This window comes from Danio rerio, chromosome 23 (genome assembly GCF_049306965.1).
Source record: "Danio rerio strain Tuebingen ecotype United States chromosome 23, GRCz12tu, whole genome shotgun sequence".
Lineage (NCBI taxonomy): Eukaryota > Metazoa > Chordata > Actinopteri > Cypriniformes > Danionidae > Danio > Danio rerio.
This window is the reverse complement of record NC_133198.1, coordinates 45,834,325-45,852,500: the sequence shown is the minus strand read 5'-3', so window position 1 is coordinate 45,852,500 and position 18,176 is coordinate 45,834,325. Positions and strand designations below refer to the sequence as shown.

General features: G+C 38.2%; 1 protein-coding gene across 1 annotated transcript; it reads right to left on the bottom strand.

Annotated features, from left to right (window-relative positions):
• Positions 1 to 2,036: 2,036 nt before the first annotated feature.
• On the bottom strand, positions 2,037 to 17,148 carry cyp2aa9 (cytochrome P450, family 2, subfamily AA, polypeptide 9). The gene is given in 9 exon segments (NM_001079851.2): positions 2,037 to 2,253; positions 9,072 to 9,213; positions 9,345 to 9,532; positions 13,711 to 13,852; positions 13,936 to 14,109; positions 15,891 to 16,051; positions 16,257 to 16,409; positions 16,680 to 16,833; positions 16,925 to 17,148. Coding segments are annotated over 9 exon segments (1,500 nt in total). The 5' UTR covers positions 17,120 to 17,148; the 3' UTR covers positions 2,037 to 2,062.
• Between the last annotated feature and the right edge of the window lie 1,028 nt (positions 17,149 to 18,176).

The following is an 18,176-nucleotide window of genomic DNA, read 5'->3' as shown; positions in this document are numbered from 1 at the left end:
CCCGTTACTGCTGTAGAATGTTGAGATCTCGTGATCATCTTTGTAGTCACGAAGAACATTTTATCAGGGGCAATAGGCACTCTGGAGGTAAAGAAAGACTTCTGTTTGTTGAATAAGGGTGGGATTTGAACTAGTAGGTCATCGTTGCCTCAGGGTCTAGTATTGATGAGTGGAATTTAAAGAATGACCTGTGAAGACCCAGCCACACCTTCTTATAGAGACAGAAGGCATTGTATCAGAACCCGAAGGCCACAGCCACTGGGCACAGTCCAACCTGCTCCATGACCAAAAAAATGTCAGCTTTGTACCTGATTTATCAGGGGTTGCCACAATGGAATGACCCACCAACTACTCTAGCATATGTTATACGCAGTGGATGCCCTTCCAGCCTCAATCAAGTACTGGGAAAGTACACTCAAGTACACTCACTCCCATGCATACTACTGCCAATTTAGTTCATCCAATTCACCTGTACCACATGTCTTTGTACTGTGGGAGAAACCAGAGCACCTGAAGGAAACCCATGCCAACACGGGGAGAACATGCAAACTCCACACAGAAATGCCAACTGGCACAACCGGGACTAGAACCAGCAACCTTCATGCTCTGAGGCACAATAGCCACACAATAGACCTGCATATTATGTCTGAGTGGCCATCAAATTGCATAATTTTGCAATAATCCAATGGACAAAAGGAAGAGGGAGGAGACAGCGAGAGTTTGAATAGTTAACCCTTTCATCTGTTCTTAGATCACTGATGTGGAGAACAAAAAGCAATTTTAATGTCAAGGGAAAAAAAATTACAGAAATATTTTATGATCTATATACATCTGTAACTTTCAAATGGATTTAAAAATACAACATTAAAATAGAATAAACTATATTACAGTAAATTACATATACACAAAATTACATTAGTGTTCATGGACCACAAAACCAATCATGAGTATGTTTTTGTAAACTGAGATTCATACATCATCTTATAGCTGAAAAGACCAGCTTTCCATTAATTATGATTTGTTAGGATATGACAATATTTAGTTGATTTATGACTATTTGAATATTCAGAATCAGAGGATGAAAAAAATTAACACATTGAGAAAACCACCTGTTGTTGAAATTAAGTTTTTAATCATTTAAAATTGAATTTTGTCTTAAAAAAAGAAAGAAAAAAAAAGGTTAAAATATGTTAACAGCCACAGTTGTAACTGGTTGTATTAATTGAAATCTTTTGATCGTGACAAGGAAGAGACAAGTTTGGTGTCCAATAATTATGTGTACACAGTACACACATACCAATGCAATTCTGACTATGCAGTGTGTGTTTGGGAGTTCTAAGGAATGAAATAAATATCAAATTGCAGAAAAGAATTGCCATGATGAAAAAGGTGACAGAACTTTGATTCATGTGAATGACCTTTTTCAAGATGAAAATAGTGATTTTTGCCAAAATGTGTCAAGTTTGCAACACAAAAGGCCCACAGTGGCTTCTCCTACGTCATCAAAATGGTAAGATTTTTTTCATAATCGTGTGAACTATCCTTTTAAGATTAATTGATTGTAAAAGAACGCTGATCAAAATAAACACATTGAGATCATCAGGCACTTTGATTGCATATGTTTATGACAAGCTCCTTTAGAAATTTTAATTTCCTTGTGTTCATCGGCCAGTTAGTCTGTTATTTTCATGCAGGACAATGAACCCTTGCTATACATGAATATATTGTATTCCAATATGGAGCAGTTAAATATTAATGTTGAATGAAAAGTAATTCAATTGAAATGGTATTTTGCAATGGTTACATCTCAGAAAATAAGTGTATGACGTGAAAAAAAAAAACATGAAATTATAAAACATAATATTAATTATACACAGCTTAGAATATGTTACCTGAGAAAGAGACAATGTTTAGAAAGCTTCATTTCATCAGTTTCTTCCCCATGTGACCTTTATTATCAAAATGACCTGAGAACAGTTAATTATGCATGATTTAGATGAGCTGAAATGCTCTCAACAATGTTGTTTGTTTTTCTATATGTGATGACGTGATGTGTTTAGGGTCACTCTTTAGTGTCTCTACTGCAGCAGATGATGCTAAAAGTTTCAGGATAGCGGATTATACTCAAGATTCCATCCATGTCCATGGGCTTTGCATCAGGTGGCAAAGAGAAACGAATCCTCTGTAGGAGAGACGTGATGAACAGGAAGAGCGCTGTCTTTGCCAGCGTGTCACCCAGACAGATCCTTGGGCCTGAAAAAAAAAACACACAAATCAATCCAGCTTGTGCTTGAGGGAGCATTTAATACGACAATTTTTTATTTTATTTGTTTTGACTAAAACAATGGAAACTAAAACATGAAATTTTCATTCCAAGTGCAAGTTTTTGAAAATACCACCATGCCACTTCATTATTGCTATGTGTAAACACTCCATTATGGGAATCTCTGAAAAGGGTGTTGCATATTATATGTTAGTTCTGTAGATAAGCAGTACATGCTGAAGGCAAGCATGAACAAACAAATGCAGCAATGACAGTTCATAGTAGTGTTACTCAAGCTTTTTCAGCAAGTGTAGGTTTACCTCACCAATATTACAACAAACAGTGGCGATCAAATACAGTACACACTGCAAATTCCAAATACACACTAGTGTCAAATGTGTTTTTGGATTAGGCTTAAAGAGCCCATATTATGGGTTTTTGAAAATGACCTTCCATGTAGTGTGTAACACAGCTCTAAGTGAAGTGAAATATCCAGCTAAGGCTTAAATCTGTAAGTGTACAGCAGGGGTGTCCAAACTACGGCTTTTTATAAATATTAATATAATCTGGCCCGCTATACAAAAATGAATGTAATTCAATAAATAACCACAGAGTGTCACTATCACATGCCTTCAATTAGGCAGAAGTTCTTGTTATGATGTAAAACGAACCAACCAAACTGAAAGAAACATAATTGATAATCACACTTTGGCGAGCCATGGCGCAACCAAGAAAAAGGAAAATCAACAGTGACTGCAGGAAGTTTCAGTCACGTTGGGGCAAAGAATATTTCTCAACAGAGGTCAGCAGGAAATCTTTCTGTTTAATTTGCCAGGAATCAGTTGCAGTAATGAAGGAATATAATATTAAAAGACATTATGAAACAAAACATCAGGGGCCTCATGTATCAACGCTGCGTACGCACAAAAACTTTGCGTACGCCAGGTTTCACGCTCAGAATCGCTCACGTTTGGATTTACTAACAATGAACTGAACGTGGGAATGTGCGCAGCTCCACGGCAGCTTTCTGGCTGGTGTACGCACATTTTTTGTGCGTATCTGTTTTATTTTCATTGGCGACTCCTAGAGGCAGTTGTGTTAAATTCCTCTCTACAAAGTGTCTGAGCCTTGCAATGGCAGCTGTATGAGACGGGTTCAGCAGGTATATAAGGTTTCCATACCATACAGTTGACCAGCTAAACATTAAAGCACAATTTGCAGCAGTCGCCTGTTTTCCCAATGTAATCTGAGCGATCTACCGCACGCACAGTGCTATAAAGACACTATCTGAAGATGAATTTGCATGCGTGAATCAGAAACATTTCCATTCAATAAATGTGCAAATAAAATATGATGCTTATTGATATGAACTTATTGATGATTCCTACTTGTCTTTTTTCGTGATAAATAGTTGGCAAAATCTGATATGTAGCGGGGGAAAAAACAAGAATGAGCACATCAGACGCTGGATTCGAGCCGAGTTCATGCTCGAACGTATCAATTCATGATCACATTCGTCTTACGAGTAGCGCCACTGAGACTGTTAAGCATACTGCAACATTTTACAGATATAAACCACACTATTTCTTTTTTTAATGCACTCAGTGCGATGTTCAGACCCAACTGTGTTAACCGCATCAGCTAAACTCTCCCACTCTATTTTTTTCTTTTGTTGTTAATTCCGGAGAACAAACTTGCAAATAACACCGCTTTTCTCCGGTCTTCCTCCGAAAGCAGCACCTCCAATTCACATTCTGTTCAAAGTTTCTCTTTTTGCTTGCTTTTGCCATTGCTTTTTCGTTGGGTTTTGCCATTAGCATAGTCATTAGCATATTCATACGGGGGAGGAGGCAGGGAGGGGTTTTGTGCTCGTGCATGTTGCGCTCAGTTTCACGTTCATTCAGATGTACAAAAGAATATGCGTGAGATTCGGCGTACGCAGTGTTTCATACATCTGAATTTTTTTCTGCGTACGCACATTTACAGCTTTGTGCGTACGCAATGTTTTAGTAAGATTTCCACGCAAGTCTTCGTACATGAGTCCCCAGGCCTTCAGCTCTTACACTGGTGCTGAACGAGATCAAAAACTAAAACTATTAGCAGCTGCCCTATCAGCTCAACAACAGCAGTTTTTTCATGCTAATAAAGTGCAAGAAAATTCTACGCTGGCTAGTTATGAGGTAGCTCAGCTAATCGCACAGCACAGGAAACCCTTCCATGAAGGAGGATTTATAAAGGATGAGTGTTGCAAATGTAATTTGCCCAGAGAAGATTCAAGATTTTAAAAACTTAAATCTTTCTAGAAACACAGTTAGACGAAATAAAATAATTCCATAAAAATATACACACACACCTATCTATCTATATATATGTAACCCCATCGCTCTACGCCACCCAACCCACTCTGAGCTGGGATCGAACCGGCGACCTTCCGCATTGGAGTTGCTTGCTCTATACCAAGTAGGCTAATGACCATGGCCCCTAGTGACTGTCGCTAGAGCACCTTTAGAGGTCATAGGAGTGAGGTTTACCTGCACAGCACTCACTAGCTGGCCTCCGTTACATATATATGCATGTCTTATGTCCATATGGCCAGTCCGCCCCTGATTTTGTTAGTATCATAACTAAAACATTAGCATATAAAATAAAAATTAATACATTTTTAACTTGTATTTAATGTTTACAATGCAAATCCAGTTAGATCCACTTTATTTGGTAAACAAAGCAAGTCGCTCATGTAATATATCTACTATAAGACAGAAAATATTACTTTACAAACTATACTGTAAATAAATCATATAAATATTTTCATATTATTAGTCAATAATATTACTGTAATTAATTTAAAAATGGAATAAATATAAGTTTACACACATTTGCACAAGTAAATAAACAGAATGGGCTAAAAATCTGCGGAATTCTGTGCACAGATCCCGTGGGGGCCTAGCTATGACTCATTTCATAGTCATTTAAACAGAGATTTTGTAACCAACTAGTGTAAAAGCTCAGGATTTCACAGATTAAACTAAACTTTGTGTTTATTCACAAGCCTATTCTTAAAATTATTTAAGAGCAATGTCAAATTCTTCAAAAAAACTTAAAATAGGTCACCAATATATGCTGTGCACTTGCTTGTATTACTATCATTAATTTTGAGCAGTCACTAAAAGAAAAACTAAGAGGTATAGTCTATTTATTAAAAACATCAACGTGGAATAATAGAAAAATCAATAAGCTGACATAAATCTTTATTGGATGTTGAACGTCATTAAACAAGTCATAACAGATTCAATTACCATGAAATGGCATTTATTTGAATATCAACTGGCTTTTGAAAACATACTTCATATTTTAATACTTAATGGGTAAGGGGTGTCACGATTTCGATTTTTAATGGAAATTGATCGAAATTTATGCTCAATTTCGATTATCGAATCAAAAAATAGAATCGTCGATGCTGCCACGCCCCCATGTCACGTCAGCTTGGCTTGCCAATCGGGAAAAAACAGGCTTGTTGAAGTGCTTGTTAAACTGCAGAAGCAGGAGACCCGTCGACAGAACTTAAACCCTCTCCTCTTTCAATGAAGTCGCCGGTGTGTAAGCATTTTGGATTTCCAGTGAGTTATGTTGACAACGTTTGTGTTGTCGACAAAAAAAAAAAAACACAGTTTTGCAAGCTCTGCTATGCACGTATTACGTACGGTTCGTCCGATTGACAACACCGGCATCGCGATCCTCCGCCCGCCCCCGTTGCATATCCGCTCGCGAAATTCGGCATTTTAGAACGACAACGATTTGACATCCACAGTGGCGTGTAGCATTTCTGAGCAGCTCTCCTTTCTCACTACCGCTGAAAATGCACATCACGTGACCACACAGACACAGACGCATACACAGCCATCCGCTCGTGACAGCAGGTCCAGGAAGTCAGAGGACTGCTTCAATCTTTCACTCACTTGTACTTAGTCAAGTTAGCGCACACCTCAGATACTGTTGGCTGGTTCCTGTTGGTTGTGCGTCTTTTTTACCGACGCCATTATAACGACACAGATCACTACCTATACACGAGTCCCGCAGAAAAAAGTGATTGACAGGTGGTAATTATGTGTGTAACTTACCTTTATTCATTTACTGTATGATTTGTTTATGGGTAAAACAAAGACCATCCAGGTCAGGTAGTTTAAACGGTAGGCTACAAATAATTAATTGGTCATTAGTTAATTAATTATTCATAATCGAAAATCAAATCGAATCGTGCCTTTAGAATCGAAAATGTAATCGAATTGATAATTTGGAGGATCGTGACACCCTTATTAATGGGCTATATTGTCTAAATACAAAAAACAATGCACATTCATTTGACTCATAACTGGGAATTCATATCGTGTGAAGATAATGCCTTAATTTTTAACGGCTATCGAGACAGATTAATTTGTTGATCGGTTATTTTAATAAAGCAATATTATGAAGACACTGCTTACCAGTGCAGCCTGTCTCTTTCCTGCCCTCAGTAATACAAATGTGTGAATAAATGGGTAAAAATACAACAATATTAACTGTCATTTTAACATGATCAGTTGATTTCTTGTCGTTTTTTCGTCATCTGTACGCATTCAACTCTGATATAACTGCAATATTTACACTCCCCCTTAAATGTAAAGCAGATGTGACTGTATGGGCTGCTTTTCGCTGTACTTCGTGACATAAAAAGAACATTGAATGTTGTTCTCGATCCATGATGGGATTTGCAGGCATTTGATAGCCTTGTTCCTCATGCCTCATTTCTGTCGTCTGTTAAGGTAAGCGGGCTGTGTGCACCCGAGCGATACACTTATTTAAACATGTCCTGTTATAATACTAATAATGTAGGCACATTTATACTAAAGTTTTAAAACATTTACAACAACCGTAGAGCAAAACAAATTTATTTCTCATGTAAAAATGATCCGAAATGCATGTAGGTCTATGTGTTTTTGTTATTTGTTTATAGTATATAGTGTGGATTATAATATAATAAACCGAGAGATTTATTATCTCACTGGGGCACTGTAGTCCGTTTATAGCCTAATGTTAGCTTTTAAGTTCTTGTGTTTGCGTTTAAGATCCAAAAATACTGAAAGTTGTATTTTTGTGTAATGATCATCCAGCTGGACAAAATGTGTAAGCATAATGAACAGTGTTTGAACACAGAGCTTATTATTTGCAATCTTCGAAAAGCCTATGGGAAAATCCTATAGGGAATTTATCGAGGGAATGCTGTTTTATGCTAGCAGCCGATTAGCCTACAAGGTGACATCATAGTTCCACCACTCTATAGACCTTTTACGCAAAAACCGGAAGTACGTCAACAACATGTAAACCCAGTTCCGGTATGATTTTTTGGCGGAGAAAAGGCAGCTAGAGTGTTTTCGGCGAGCCTGAGTTGTCTTCCGAAAAGTTAATTAAATAAGTAATTAAATACATGCAATTAAAATAGGGGAGAGCGGGGCAGAACCTAACACAGGGCCAGTTGTAACACACTTGTTTTAAATACTTCCACACATGCTAGTATGATAAAACTTTGTGTATTTACTAGATGTCACAGCAATAAATTGTTTCATTATTAAAAAATATATATTTTATTTTATTAGTTGAGTTTCGTGAACAGCTTATATTATTAACATTAATTTGTTCAGGTAGATATGCATAACAGTACACACAGGTGACTAGCGTTAACTAAATACACTATGAACAATCTTAACTGCAGGTGGGATCGTGGTAAAGTTGGTTTTATATTTGCACATTCAGACTTTCCCTTTAACAATATAATTTCTTTAAAGTATTATTTGCAAACTCTAAATAGCGAAATCATATTAGCAGCCAATGACTATCAAAGTACAGCATTGTTCACAGTCAAATAACCAGTGTTAATGTTGTTTTCAAGTCATGTTTGCATGGTAATTTCGATCGAATATTCAAAGTAACATGGTGAATAATATAGAGACTTCTAAATGAACGAATGTGTGAATATAAAACCAACTTTACCTCAATGCAGGTGGGTGTGTCACGTAGTCCTGATCCATCCTTGCTGCCTTACCCACCGTGTCGCTATCTTCACAGCATAGCTGTTTAGACTGACGTTTGTAGGTTCTGTCATATACTGACTCCCTTCTCAAAGGAGTTTTAAAGTTGTTCCAAGGGAATAGGCTCGGGACAACACCACTCTTCAGGCGGCAAACGACGCAGCCACCACTGTAATCATCCGGAGCGAAGTGCCGGCTGCAGACATAGGTGCTACCTGTTTTACATTAAAACTATGCCCTTCCTCTCTTCAGATCGCCTGTATCCATTTGGGTTTCAGGTTTGGATCCACAGGAAAAGAATGTAATAAAAGGTAGGGCTGTTTTTGGTTAGAAGATGAACAGCCTGGAACAACAGAAACTGCTATTTTTTGACTCTGCCATTTTTCGTATCTGCCGCTATGATAACAGGAAGTTCTAATGCACTACATTGACGTATTTCCGTTCGAAAAATGCGGAAGTGCGTAAAAGGTCTATTGCCTTTTCCCTACACTGTTTACTAACAAGGTGACAGCGCCAACTACTGGCCTGGCATACAAAATACAGCACTTTTAGGCAGTTTTTCGCTGATGTGTAAATACAAATTGCTTTAAAAATGTTCTGGTGTGTGTGAATATTTTCATGCTTTTCCATATTTGACTACACCGTTGTCAGGTAAACATAACTTAAATCTGTTAAAACCTAATGAAACTTAAAAATATTTTATTTATTTAATCTGATAAAGTTTATTTTACAAACAGGTGACTTACCCACTCCAAACGCAATAAAACACTTCGGCTTGCTGAATTGTCCGTTCTCATCCAGGAAATTCTCTGGGTTAAATGTGTCAGGATGCTTCCAGTGCTCCTTATTGCTGAATATTGCTGTGTAGTTTGTCATGATTATAGTTCCCTGTATGAAGAAAATTTAGCCGAGTTGAACCGACCAATTCAACAAAGACAATTGATTTGTTTTGATATGAACAATATAAACATGAAAAGCCAGGGCAGATGTCTTTCTTTCACTCAAGCTCCATTTATTACCTGAGGAATGTTGTATCCACGTAGTTTTGTGGGCTGAACTGTTTCATGAAACAACCCAAAAGGTGCAATGTTTCCACATCGCTGAATCTCATGAACAGTGGCGAGTGTGTACGGTAGTCTGTCACGGTCATCCATGCAGGGCAAACGGTCGTAACCCAGAACCTGAACAATCTCCTCATGACATCGCTCTGTGTTGTGCGACAAATGTTTTGGATAAAAAGTTTAGAGCACAGCAAATACAAATGGGCTTCTAAAGTTCCAAAATGGATATAATTTGGTTGCTTTATTGTGAACTAAATAACTTTCTCTGTGGGTCCTTTTTTTAGTAGACAACAACTAAACTTTCCGAAAAGTTACAGGGAAGGGTTTTTGTAAGAACTTAAATAGAACCTAAAAGAGAATGTTCTGATTACGTTCTCCTAACCTAGAAGGAACATTTTATTTAGACCATAAGTCTCAAACTCAATTTCTGCAGGGCTGCAGCTCTGCACAGTTTTGCTCCAACCCTAATTAAACACAGCTGATCCCACTAATCAATGATAATAATAATTCACTTTATTTGTAAATGGCGCCTTTCTAGAGGGGTCGCCTTACAATAAGCATCAACAGCCATGCTAAAACAAATATTAAAACATTACCAAACAAGCGTTGACCAAACAAGTATAAACACACATCACGGATATAAAATAATATGATAAAAAAACATAATAAAATAATTTGTTAAAGGAAAGCCTGCTTAAAAAGATAGGTCTTTAGACGAGATTTAAATGTTTCAAGACCATCACTGCTCCTTAGATCCAAAGGAAGCGAGTTCCATAGTCGAGGAGCCATAGGGCTAAAAGATCGAGTGTGAGGTGGTACCAGCGAGAAAGAGGTGGCTGATCTAATGCTGTGTTCACACCAGACGTGGAAGGAGTGTCAAGCGCGAGAGATTTACATGTAAGGTGGATGCAAACGCACGAATAGACATCCTGCGGCACGATACACGTGAATGGTGTGGCGATTGTGTGGTATGCACAAATGGCGCGATATGCGCGTTTGACTGTTGTCGCCTGTCCCAGGGGAAAACCCTACTGCCTAAACCGACAACAGTTCATCAAACTGGGCTTGGCTCAGGCCCCATTTACACTAGTGCGTTTTAGTTTTAAAACAGTGTTTTAGAATGTAAACGATTCACATCCACACTAGCGCTTCTGAACAGCTCTCCCTCCACACCAAAACACTGAAAACGCACATCACGTGACCACACACACAGTCTCGGGCAAGCGCTGCAGCCTATCTACCCAGATGAGAGCTCTGCTAGTCGGACTGCTCATCAAGCATCTCCCGCTGGATCTAATCTCACTATATTTATTAAACGTGATATTTCATTCATCTTGTTGTCTTTATCTAGCGAAATATTCCCTGACTTTGGTCATTGCAATCTATTACTTGTTCTCAGGTAACGTGTTTTGGCTGAGCGCAAAGATAAGTTAATGATTAATGTAACCACGTAGCCTACATTCTGTATATTGACTGATTGTTTGCCTTTATTTCCGATAATGTATAAACTTATTGTATGTTATACTTTTATAATGGCCATTATCGATTATTAAAACTGATATTCAGCAAAAGAGAGGGTGTGTTTCGTATTTTCACTGAAATTGAAAGGAGGCAGTTGTTATCGGCTCCGTTTTGTTATAAATATCCACACAGTGAAGATGACGCTCATATATGCAGTACAACGCCTCAACAATTCTGCTGTCTGTTAAGTTTCTAATATTAAAATGAAAATAGGCAGTTCCTTAAATCATGTTTTAATTTTATTGTTGAGAAAGTGAAACAATGTAGCCAGGGTGATGTGAATGAAGTTATAAAGTACACTGTTCCCTTTGAAGATTTACCTCGGTCCTCTGTAGTCTGTTTTCCATATCAAACTGAGAAGGGGGAGACTGCAGCCTTGATCAAACTTGCGAAGTCTGACCTTACAAGGAGAGGTTGCAGGACTGAACTGTGTGTGTTAGGCTACTTAATATTGAGGAAAAGCCCCAATCAGATCAGCCCTGCCTCCGTTTTTACATGTCTCCGTTTTCCCACATCCACACTGAGACGGAGCAGCAGCATATTAGAATGAAAACGGCCTTTCCAACGTTTTCGAAATGCTCAGTTTTTGGGGCTCGAAAACTCCGGCGTAGTGTAGATGGTTGGCGTAACCATAGCAAAACTTATGCGTTTTAAAACGAAAATGCCTTAGTGTAAACGGGGCCTCAGTCAGAAGCACCGCAGAAAGCCTCTGTCATCCAGGTACAGTTTCTGGAGGAGTTTATGAACTCACAGACCTCTGAAGGGATCTAGTGGACTCAGACACTGCTCCAAATGTATCAACGCTGTTTTTCAGTCTTCATAAAGCACATAAACACTGCTATTTTCTCAATAAAATCCATGTTAGCTATTTAGCAACTAAGCTACAGTCACCGGGCAGACAGAAATCCTGCCCATGATGTGTGTTAATTGATTTTGACACGCGAATGAAGCTGATTTGAGGCACAAATGAACCGGATTTTGCCCGCGAATAAAGCGAGCAAACTCAAATGTTCATGCGGCTATTTACGCACGAATAGCGTGATTCCTCGTCTGGTGTGAACACAGCATAAGAGTGCAAGAAGGGAAATAAAATATGGAGAACTTCGGTTAGATATTAAGGAGCAAGAATATGAAGTGCCTTGAAAGTTAGAAGTAATTTTTTTTTTTTAAAGCAATACGAAATCTAGGTGTTCGAGATTACTAGACACTATTAGACCAACTGTGTTTGATTAAGGTTGGAGCAAATCTGTACAGAGCTGCAGCCCTCCAGCAATTAAGTTTAATCGTACGTTCACACCGAAAACGGCGAGAGCGTCAAAGTAGCCGAAAGTCATTCTTTTTCAATGAGAGCCAGCGGTGAAAAGCAGCGCGGCGCGTCTTCGCCGGTGTGGACGTCGAGGAGAGTTGAAATCAAGTCAACTTTATGGTAGTGAGCTATGACGCAGTTCTGCGGCAAGCAATCAGAATGAAGACGTCCACCACTTGATAGCAGTTCAGAGAACACAGACCTGTGAACTTTGGTTCCGACCACAGTTGTTCCCAAGGGTTTGATGATTGCGGTCGCCGGATTTCCAATTACTTACAATGTTTTCTTACAGGAACATGCATTAAATAGGTTACTGACGAGTTGCTGATGTTCATTAATGTTATATGAATTTATCTTAAAACAGCGGGAATCTCACGTGATGTGAAAGTACAAAACAGTATAGCTCATGCTTCCCCTCACTGGAGCTCAGCTCTGCTCAAATGGCTCTGCAGCGAGCAGTGTCTCAGTTTTGACGCTCTCACCGCCGGTGCTCAAGGCAGACTATAGCCCCTTTCACACAGTGATACCGGTAAATTTCTGGAAAATTTCCGGAATGACTTTACCGGTATATTCAAAAAAGCGCTGTTCACACAGGCGAGGACGTTACTGAAATTTTCCGGAAAAGAGCATTCACACATCCATTCCAAAATACCGGTAAATTCTGACATCATTCACCACAAATGAGCTTTAAACGGCTGCACTTGTATTTGTAAACATTTGACTAAATTACAAACTCTGTGAATGATCAATATTGTGAACAACTTTCGCAGGATCACTTTCGCATGTCGAGATGTTCATAATATGTGCGTGTGCAGGCGCTTATAGGCGCACGCAAAGCTTGAAGGTAAACAAACAACGGCTTATCATAAGCATCTCATCGATGATTATTTACACAGTTGGCATTAAGAAGAACATATAAACGTGATCTGACTAACTTCTAGCAGCTAAATGTGTCCGGAAAAATATTCAAAGGCTTTTATTCTCACAAACCGCGCGGACGTAAATGCGTCTGACTGTTGTGATTGGCTAAAGCAGACGTCTCACGTCAGCACGTTCTAGACGTGCACGCGCTTATTACGGGAATCTTCCTTCTGCATTCACACAGCACAGCATTCCGGCAAATTGCCGGTAATGTTACAACTTCTCTTTCCGGAAAATAGCCAGAACGAATTTACCGGTATTTTCAAAAAGGACCTGTTCACACATACAACCTTTCCGGAAAATTGCCGGCAATTTTCCGGAAAGGTCTGTATGTGTGAAAGGGGCTATTGATGTCGCCAGGGCGGCCAGAGCGACCTTGGACGCTCTCGCCGCTTTCGATGTGAACGTACGGTAAGACCTATGATTTAGATGCAGGTCACCATGTCTCCAAAATAAAAGATTCAGAAAACTGTGATGAAACCTAAAGTACAATTTCAGCAAGTTCAAGTGGAAAACATAGACAGGATCCAGCAATTAAAATAAACCTCATCTACTGCTAATGTTTAAATGTAGTACCTTGTACATCTGGGTTTTGAATCAAGAAGAGGAGTCCCCATCTGATGCTGGATGATGTGCTGTCAGATCCAGCCAGAAACAGGTCGACTGTTGTAGTAATCAAGTTTTCTTCATGAAACGTGGAGTCTTTGTTGGACTTTTGCTGTTTCAGATGGAACAAAACTGTTAGTTTACAGTAACTACAATTAAATTATTATGAGAAGAAGCCTTCTTTCATGATCTCACTTTCTCGATTTCCAGCAGGTAGCCATCGATGAAGTCTCGTGGACTGCCTGGATCCAGAGTTTTTCTGTGTTCTTCAACTTCATGCCGAACGAAACTATATACTTCATTGGCGTTCTCATTGATCATCTGGTGTGGACCAGGGAAATGCTTGATAATGGGGGCGAAGTTGAAAATCTAAGACAGATAAAGCAGTATGAGATAACAGGCCTGGTGTATTTCATATGTTTGAATTTTTATACCCGCATTTGTGTAATTATTATAAGGTAATAATTAGGGGTGTAACGATTTATCGTTGTACGATTTATTGCAAGGCAAAAATGTCACAATATGCATCGTGGCGTTATGACGATTTTATTACGATATGACGTCCGTTTTCTCTTATTAGTTGAGCTGTTTGCACGTGAGCTACGTTCCACCTGCTGTCGCACGTGAGATCAGATTGCAGCAGCAGTAATGTTAGCAGACCAAGATGAGTGGAGCTGAAATAGAGGATGGCCCATCCTCTCAAAATCAGACGTCTGGCAACATTTCGGTTGTAAAGTCATTGCTTTGGACTCGTCCGCTTTTTGACACGCATACTGGGTCAAACAGCCTAAGTTTTAAAGTCTTCACAGTGATTACATACTTTGCACAGCGACATGAATACCTCCTAATGGTGTTGAAAGAGTCACATACTGTATTTATAAGGTACAATTCACCCTAAAATATCATTCTGTCTTCATATAATGATGTATTGGCGGCCGCAAAATCACACATGACGTGAGCTGACTGAGCTGTTACTACAGAGGGCGGACTATGATAGACGCGCGCGCATCTGCTTCAGTGAACAGAACCTGCAGGTTGTGACTAACAGGTAATAAAGTAGTAAACAACATTCAGTTTGTGGTCGTTTAAAAGCTGCGTGGGAAGTATGAACAGCAGTGGAAATGAAACCGAAAGCGTGCACATTATTTAAATAATCATATCGCATTTTAGAGTGATGATTACGACGAGCATGAAGTCTTTTGAGTACAGAGGTACCCAAAAATGCACGCCAACATGATACACATAAGTTCAGGATTATCTTATAGAACTGCTGATTACCTAGAAATTTGGATTTTTTTTTTTTTTTTTTTTTTTTGCACACACAAAAAATGCAAGTGACCAAGCAAAGCCTTAAGCTCTTACTGTTAAATTCAATTGAATAGAAAGCTATTTTTTGCACCTTTACTTAAATTGTTCCTTAATTTTGTCTCTGTCATTTTAATAATATTTTATAAGAAGTATTTTAATTGTTATATTTTCCAGAGACAGGCCTCTTTAATTTATTTTCTTAAAGTAGGTTCAGTTTAACAAGTTGAAACAAAAAAATACATAAAAAAAGTTTACTTGGTATTAAATTTTTTTTTTTTATAAAATTTGCATTTCAGTTTAATTTTTAATTTTTATTCCAAATATCGTGATACATATCGAATCGTGAACATTATATCGTGATACACATTGTATTGTGAGCTGAGTGTATCGTTACACCCCTAGTAATAATGTATTATAATGTAATTATTGTTAGTGCACTTTCGTCTCTACAAATAGCACATTTTTAAAATCGCAAAAAATTAAGTAAGTATGGTACTCGTATCATCTTCCATTTTGTGTTTTAAATACAAGATAAGGACACGGCAATTTTAAAATTTTAAATAAAATAAAAATAAAAATAATAAAAATAAAATTAATAAAATAATAAAAATAAAAATAAAATTTTTAAAACTAAAAAGAGACAATCTTAACACATACTATGCAATATATGGCAATGCAGACCAAAAGTGTAGGTCACATGATATTTAAATTCGGTCTATAAATATTTTTAAATGGAGTGGCACTGGTAAATTAATAAGTTACAATACTACATGAGGATGAATGTGTAAAGTGCATATACTGCATAATAAAGACAAAGTCATAAATCGGGAGTTTGATCATACCTGTCCTGCAGCTGATCCAGTGAGTATGATGCTTTCATTCAGGATTTTCAGAAGGTATTCAAAGCGTTTGTTATTATAGTCGAAGCGATCTCCAAACACAATGGAGCAGATAATGTTGGAAAGGGCGTTCTGTACGGCATGCTGGGGATTCATTGGTCTGCCTACAAAGAAGATTTTCCAAGAATGAGCATTTTTGTGAAAATTGTAATATGCTAAAATAAGCATGAAGCTTTTGATATTCTACAACATATTCTTGTCATTAATGTTTCAGAGAGGGTTCTTGGCTTCTGTTTGACATTTTTAAGCACAGATGAGCTTGCTTGGAGCCTCACACATTGTCATGTGCTTAAACAAAACATGTCATACCTTCATCTTTGAGCATTTCAGCAATCAGATATTGGCTTTCCTCTAACACGCGACTTTCTAATGATTTCTTCCCCAGGCCAAAGTTTCTGAGTGTGTGCTGAGCAAACCGTCTCTGCTGCTTCCAGGAGTGGTTAAATGTGACCATCACAATACCTTAAAAAGAGAAACAGACCTTTAAACATGCACATCTTTAGCATAGCAATATGATTGCATTTTGCTCAACTCTACACTCTTAAAAAGTAGATTTTAGTAATTTTGATTCCATGAAGAACTTTTAATATCTCTAAAGGCCTTATTATTGTGTGTAAGATTTAACAATGTGCAAAAGATATTTAGATTTATTCATGAATCTAAAATGGTTCTTCTATTCCACGTCTGTGTTAACCCTCTATTAGAAGCTTCATTAAGAAAAGTGTTACTGACCGAGTCCCTTAGTTATCCACTCTATAATAGGCAGATGTGGTCTTCCAGCAAAAGCTTCCTGAACCAGGGCTTCCTTAGCCACCTGGTATGTATTGAGGACTATCGCTGGCTTTCTTCCAAGATACATAGTGGTCATTTCTCCATATTGAGACAACTGCTCAGAGAACATTTACAGTGAGCTCAATGCATTTTGTTTTCAAATGAAGCAGCAGAGCTCCACAATGGAGAAAATGACAAAGACTTACCGATCTTATGAACTCCATTGGTTTCTTCAATAAATGTGGTAGGTTTCCTACAAAAGGCAGAGGTGTTGGACCAGGTGGAAATCGGAATTTGTTAGAATAAATCCTGAAGATCTCAAACACAACCAGAAAAATCAAGCCTAGGAACAGAGTCAAGCCCACAGAGGCCAAGTCTAACTTCAGGAGAGCCGTAAACATGATGACCAGTTCAGTTCAGGACAAAACACAACAGCAGTATAGAATCAGGAGCTTTATAACAGCAGAAGAGGGAGGAGACAGAGAGAGATTGACCTGCTGTTAACGCCTTTCAGCCCTGTCTTCATTCCCTACCCAAACAGAGCCCCGCATCTTATGAATAAATTCTGTTGATTTGCAAAAAATTACCTAAAAGTACCTGATTTGACATGATACTTACGAAAGTAGTTTGTTTGATTCACACTGCCTGGAAAATTATTGGTGTATCAGAGCTGATGTCACTGCAGGATATGTATGAACAGGACGCATTAAGATGTGCTAAACAAATAGTTTGTGACGTATCACATGTTCTGCACAAGGAGTATAAGTTGTTACCTTCGGGAAAAAGGATCAGAGTACCTTGCTGTAGATTAAACAGATATAAGAATTATCTTAATCCTATGAGCATTAAGCTATTAAATAATAGTGGTGGCTTAGACTGAGAGTATCTGTTTACGCTTATGTATGTGTATATATGGAGAGAGGCATGCACCTCAAAATCGAAATACTTACTTGTTTTTTGTATGTTGTACTGGTTTTTCCATGTTTGTGATGACTGCAGCTGAGGGCAAGAGCCCAGGACAAATTTCCCTAACTGGGACAATAAAGTTTTAACTTACCCTACCTTACCTTGACATGAAACTTGTTTCTGCATGGTAATCTTGGTCAGGACTCCCTGGAAGAAGAGACCTCAGTCATTGAGAGATCTCAATGGCACCTTTCTGGGAAAAAATAAATAAAATGGATAGAGAAACTTAACTGTAACATATGCACTGCTATGTTGAAAACACCCTGAGCAAATTTGGTTATTGTTAGTCAACAAACGCCATTTGAACAATGAACGCGATGGCAAAGAAAGCAAGAGAGTTATTTTTGTGGACAGACAACGAGGTTGAGTTGTTACTAAATGTAACAAATGAATAACTGCACAATTGTGCCTAATATAGACAATAGTACAAACAACGCTCCCATTTCTGTGTCCGTGTTGTTGTTTACAGTGAAGGCTGGTCTGCTGTCTGCC